The sequence below is a fragment of the Pelecanus crispus genome, chromosome 8, assembly GCF_030463565.1.
Source record: "Pelecanus crispus isolate bPelCri1 chromosome 8, bPelCri1.pri, whole genome shotgun sequence".
Lineage (NCBI taxonomy): Eukaryota > Metazoa > Chordata > Aves > Pelecaniformes > Pelecanidae > Pelecanus > Pelecanus crispus.
This window is the reverse complement of record NC_134650.1, coordinates 47,680,937-47,687,154: the sequence shown is the minus strand read 5'-3', so window position 1 is coordinate 47,687,154 and position 6,218 is coordinate 47,680,937. Positions and strand designations below refer to the sequence as shown.

Below are 6,218 nucleotides of genomic sequence, written 5' to 3'. Positions count from 1 at the left end.
GGTGTGTCCCCCCCCAAAACCACAGGGTCCCTGTGGGGTGGGTGCACATGTCCCCACCCAGACCACAGGGTTGCATGGGCTGGGTGTGTGTTCTCCCCCCAAAAACCACAGGATCCTACAGGCTGGGTGCACATTTCCCCCCCTCCCCCCCCCCAACCCAGAGTCCCTGTGGGGTGGGTGCACATGTTCTCCCCCAAAAACCACAGGGTCCTACGGGCTGGGTGCACATTTCCTCCTGCTCAAAAACCACAGGGTGCCCTGGGGTGGGTGCACATGTTCCCCCCCCCGCCCCAAAAACCACAGGGTCCCACAGGTGGGTGCATGTTCCCCCCCCAAACCCACAGCGCCCCGTGGGGTGGGTGCTGGACCCAGGACCTGCCTGCACGTGGGGGGAAGAGACGGGGGAGCCCCCCAGGTGCAGGGTGGGGGTGCTGGGCCGCCCTGCCCGGGGGGGGGGGTCCCGGGGGGGTCGCTTACAGGAGGCCTCATTGTAGTAGACGCTGATGCGCTCCAGCTGCAGGTCGGAGTCGCCCACGTAGTTGCCGCTGGGGTCGATGCCGTGCTCGTCGCTGATCACCTCCCAGAACTGGGGGGGGGGGGGGCGCACAGGGCTCAGCGGGGCGCGGGGCACCGGGGGACACCGGCACCCCGGCGGGGCGGGCAGGGGGGTGGGCACTAGGACCTCGGGAGGGGCGGGGGGGGGGGGGCACTACGATCCGAGGCGGGCGGGGGGCAGCGGAGGGCATTAGGACTCCGGGCAGGGGGGCACCGGGGCGGGGAGGGGGGGCGGCACTAAGATCCAGGGAGGTGCAGTGGGCACCGGGGGGGCACGAGGACCCGGGGCGGTGCGGGGGGAGGTGGTGGGGGGGGGGACACGACGACACACCAGGACCCCGGGCAGGGCGGGGTGGGGCAGCAGGACCCGGGGCGGTGCGGGGAGGGGGGCACCGGGGGGGGGGGAGACACCGGCGGCGGAGGGCACTAAGACCCGGGGCGGTGCGGGGGGGCACCGGGAGTCACCAGGACCCCGGGGGGGGGGGGGGGGGGGGCGGCACCGGGGAGGGGCACCAGGACCCCGGGCGGGGCCGGGGCACTAGGAACCGGGGCAGTTCGGGGGGGGGGGGGGGAAACCGGGAGGCACCAGGACCCCGGGCAGGGCGGGGGGGCGGGGCACCAGGACCCGGGGCGGTGCAAGGGGGGGGGGGGCACCAGGACCCCGGGCGGGGCAGGAGGGGGCACTGGGAGGCACCAGGACCCCGGGCGGGGCCGGGGGGGGGGCACTAGGACCCGGGGCGGGGCACCGGGGGGAACTAAGATCCGGGGCTGTGCGGGGGGGGCACCGGGAGTCACCAGGACCGCGGGCAGGGCGGGGGGGGGTACGACACACCGGGGGGGGGGGGGGGGCACTAGGACCCGGGACGGTGCAGGAGGGGGGACACCAGGACCCCCGGGCGGGGCTGGGAGGCACCAGGACCGCGGGCGGGGCCGGGGGGGGGGACTAGGACCCGGGGCGGTGCAGGAGGCGGTGGCGGGGGGGGGGGGGAGGGGGCACCAGGACCCCGGGGCGGTACAGGAGGCGGGGGGGGGCACCAGGATCCGGGGCGTCGCAGGAGGCGGCGGGGGGCACCAGGACCCCGGGGCGGTGCAGGAGGCGGCGGGGGGGGGGTGGGGGGGGGCACCAGGACCCCGGGGCGTCGCAGGAAGGGAGGGGGCACCAGGACCCGGGGCGGTGCAGGACGCGGGGGGGTGCAGGACGCGGGGGTGGGGGTGGGGGGGGGGCACCAGGACCCCGGGGCGTCGCAGGAGGCGGGGGGGCACCAGGACCCGGGGCGGTGCAGGACGCGGGGGTGGGGGGGGCACCAGGACCCGGGGGCGTCGCAGGAGGCGGGGGGGGCACCAGGACCCGGGGCGGTGCGGGCGCCCCCTGGCGGCGGGGCGGGCGGGCGCTGTCCGCGGTGCTGAAGGGCGGCGGCGGACAAAGGCGGGGGGGGGGGGGCGGGTCCCTTTGTCCGCCCGGCGCGGCGGGAGGAGGGGAGGGGGAGGGGGGGGGGTCGGCGGGAGGGGAGCGGGGAGGGCGGCGGGCGGCAGCGGCCGGTGCCTTTGTCCGGCGGCGGGCGGGGCGGCGGGGCGCGGCCGCCGGTACCTTGGCGCCGATCTGGTTGCCGCACTGCCCGGCCTGGATGTGGACGATCTCCCTCATGGTGCTGCCGGGCCGGAGCGGAGCGGAGCGGGAGGAGCGGGAGCCGGGAGCGGAGCGCGGCACCGGGAGCGCGGGGGGCGGCCCCGCCGCCGCCGCCTCCTTTATAGCCGCCTCGCGCCGCACCGGGCCGGGCGCTGACGTCACCGCCGCCTCCCAGCCAATCGGCGGCCGCCGCCGCAGCGCCGCAACAGCCCCTGCGGCACCGGTGCCACCGCCCGGCCCCGCCCCGCCCCGCCCCGCCGGCTCGGGGACCCCCGGCACCCACGGGGGGCGCGGGCGGGGGGAGGGGACCCTGGGGGGGGGAGGGGGGGCACGCCCCGGTACCCGCGGGGGGAGCCCGGTACCGGCGCGGGGGGGGGGGGGGGACACGCGGGAGCATCCCGGGGGGGCGGCGGGGGGGGCACCGCAACCCGCGCCCCGTCGCGGGTGGGGCACGGGGGGGCCCGCACGGGGGTCCCGGGGGCCAGGAGCCCCCCGCGGGGCCGGGAGCGGGGCGGCGGCGGCGGGCGCGGCCCGAGAACAAAGGCGGCGGCGAGCAGGGGGGCTTTGCCCGTCCCCCGTTACCCCGCACCGGGGCCGCTCCAACGCCCCGCCGGTCCCCCAGCTGCCCCCCAGCACCGGGGAGCGGCGGCGGGGAACCGAGAGCAACGGAGCTTCGAATGAACGGCGGGGCCGGGCGGGGTCCCCGGGGGCTGCGCGGCGGTGCCGGCCACGGCGTCGCTGCAAAGAGGCTTTATTGGGTACCGCGAGGCCGCCAGCCCGGAGCGGGGCGCCGGCGGGGGGACACACGGACACGCACGGATACCCCGCGGCGTGTCCCATCCCATCGGTCCGTCCGTCCGTCCGGCAGCGGGGCCGGCCATGCCGTTACCCCGTGTGCCGCCGCCGCCGATTACCAGGAGCACAGCACCACCTCCCGCAGCGTCCGCCGCAGCTCCTGGCTCCGGAAGGCGTAGATGAGGGGGTTGACCACCGAGTTGCAGATGATGAGGATGAGGAAGAGGTTGAAGTAGCTGAAGAAGCAGGTGCAGAAGGGCTTGGTGGGGCAGGTGACGATGAGGATGAGGTGGAAGAAGAAGGGCCCCCAGCAGATGAAGAAGACGCCCAGGAGGATGGTGAGGGTGACGGCTCCCTTCAGGCTGCTGCTGGAGTAGACGGCGGGCTGCTTCTGCTGGCTGGAGATGCTGCGGAGGTGGTGGCGGGCCAGGGCGAACATGTGGATGTAGAGCACCAGCATGAGGACCAGGACGAAGAGGAAGAAGCCAATGAGGCAGAGGAGGATGGCGTTGTTGCGGTAGTAGGTGATGAAGACGGTGCTGGAGACGGTGCTGGCCAGCCAGACGCTGGCCATGGTCGCCATGGCCCGTTGCAGCGTCATGATGCTGTGGTAGCGCAGGGCGTAGAAGATGGTGATGTAGCGGTCCACGGCGATGACCCCCAGGAAGGAGAGGGAGGACAGGACGGAGCTGCAGATGAGCATGTCGATGACGTTGTCCATGTGGCGGACGACGCTGGCGTGGATCACCAGCACGCCGTGCTCCATCAGCAGCATGAAGAGCGTCTCCGCCAGGTTGCTGATGCTCACCAGCATGTCGGAGACGGCCAGGCAGCAGATGAAGTAGTACATGGGCGAGTGCAGGTTCCTGTTCTTCAAGATGGCGGCCACCACCAGCAGGTTCTCCACCAGGCTCACCAGCCCCAGCATGAGGAAGAGCTCGTTGGGGATGTCGAGCCCCTGGCACCAGGCGCTGCCGGCCCCGGCCGTGGCGTTGCTCTGGTTGCCTTCGCTGGCGTTCCAGGGCTCCCGCAGCAGGCGCAGCGGGGCCAGCATCGACATGGCCCCCGCCTCAGCCCCGGGGCCCCTCCGGCTGGGGGCTGAGCCTCCGAGCCCCCGGCCCACCCTGCCAGCGCTCCCGCAGCCGAGGGGACACGGAGGAATTGGGGACCGGGGCGGGGGGCTCCCCCGCCGGCCGGGGGCTCGCCGGGGACACCGCCGCGTGCCCCCGGTGTCACGGCTGCCGTCCTCGCCAGCCCTGCCCGGCGTCCCTGCAGCCGCGTGCCCGCCGGCCCAGGGCGACGGGGAAGAAAGGACCCTTTCTCTGCCCCACTTTAAAGCCGGCTCCCGTGGCTCCTCCTCCCGAGGAGGGTGGGCACCCACATGACGGCGGCGGCACCCCGGCAGCGATGGGAGCCGCCGCGGAGGCCGGGGCTGCCGGACCCCCAGCACGGCCCCGGGGAGCCCGACTGCTTGGGGTCACCGTGCGCCCGGGGGTCCCGGGTGCCCCGGGGGGGTCCACGCACGCCGCGGGGTCCTCTGTGCCCTGGGGGTCCACGCATCTTGGGGTCCCCGAGCATCCTGGGGTCCTGCGTGACCTGGGGGGATCCCTGGGGGTCTTGGGGGGGTCCGGTGTAGCCCGGCAGGCCCGCGTGCCCCGGCAGCTCCCTGCGCCCCGGGGGGTCCATGCACCTTGGGGACCCCAGCGGGACCTTCCCCACCGCAGGAGCCAAGCTGCCCCCTGCCCCACGGCACCCGAAGGGGAAGGCATTTTGCCACAGGGTGGGCGCTGGGTCCGATAGGGACGGACAAAGGTGCGGTTCAACGCGATGCCGTGCCCGCATCCCGGCAAAGCGCGGCGCCGGGGGGAGCCTGGGGGATGCAGGACACATCTGACCATCATGTGCCTTTGGTTGGTGTTGATGCCTGGAGCCGCTCAGCTGCCAAAGAGCCATTCACATCCACATGAAAAGGCTGATCCCGTGGTCGTTCCCACCACCGGCCCGCTTCCAACGCTTCCCACGGTGTGCCGGGACCCCTTCCCTCCGGCACATGGCAGCCCGCGGCTCCAGCATGGATGAAAGCGCTGACCGCGCTGTGATCGGGGTCCCAAGGTGCCGCCGTGCGCCTCGTAGCAGGGAGCTACGGCTAACGCGTGCCGTGCCGAAAACGCCGGCACCGGGGCAAGGAGCGGCAAAACGCCGTTCGCCCCCCGGGGAGAGAGGAGGAGGAGGAGGAATCCGGATCAACAGCCACCGGCTTCCGCCGGGCTAAAGAGCGCGCCGGGAATTGTTTTAGCTTTATCAACGGAGGCTTTGGGAGCAGGGCTAGAAAACGCCGAGTCTGCAAATCCAAGCGGGGAAGAGGACAGGGTTCCTGTGCCGCGGGATTTGGATGCGCCGATGGGGAAGGCTGGCCGGAGCCCTGGGGTCTGCGCTGCTTCCCCATCCTCATCCTCATCCCCATCCCCAGGGATCCATGGGGAAGAGACGCAGCCGGCACTGCAAGAGGCGGGTGGTGGGGGAGGATTTATTCTGGGCAGCGCAGCCTGGCTCAGCATTAGAACCACATACACACCGTTACACAGCAGAAATAGGGGAGAAAAAAAAAAAAAACCAAAATAAAAAAAACCCAACCCAACCCAACCTTTGCAGGCAGCAAGGATGAGTTAAGGGTTTGAGCGCAGCCGACCTCATTCCCCGCGCTTGCAAGGTGACGGTGGGGAAAGAAGGGATGGAGAGGGGGAAGAAAACAAAGAATTATTGGATTTTTTTCTGCTCCCAGCACCGTCAAAGGGCTGCAGCGCCGAGGGATAAAGCCTGCACGCCTCCGGTAGCGCAGGGAGAGCCGCGGCTCCCCTGTTCCTCCGTGCCCCGAGGGATCGCGGCGGAGCGGGGGACCCCCGAGCGCTGCATCCAGCGCTGCCAGGGCCTGGAGCGTTCGGTGGAGGGAAGGAGGCCGGGGAAAGCACAAGGGCAGCACGGCTTAGGAGCCGCAGGAGAAGGCAAAAAAGCCTCCGGCCATTAAAACACAAGCCCGGGAGGAGAGCGGAGAGGGGAAGGGGATGGCAAAGGTGCTGGGAGGAGGCCAGAAGGGCACTAAGCTGACTTGGGGGCCGAGGGGACAGCTGCCGTAATCAGCTCCGCCGCGTTCAGCCCTCGCCCCCGCCGAGACGCCAAGGGTGCCGGCGGCGGCAGCCCCCTCCCCGAGCCCGTCCCCGCAGCCAGAGCCGGCGCCTCGGGG

The 6,218-nt window shown here is 72.9% G+C and overlaps 1 protein-coding gene across 1 annotated transcript; it reads right to left on the bottom strand.

Moving 5' to 3' along the window:
- Positions 1-3,092: 3,092 nt before the first annotated feature.
- Positions 3,093-4,037, bottom strand: MC1R (melanocortin 1 receptor). Its single transcript, XM_075715217.1, has one exon. It carries the CDS (start codon positions 4,035-4,037, stop codon positions 3,093-3,095), a length of 945 nt encoding a protein of 314 aa, XP_075571332.1.
- Positions 4,038-6,218: the final 2,181 nt, after the last annotated feature.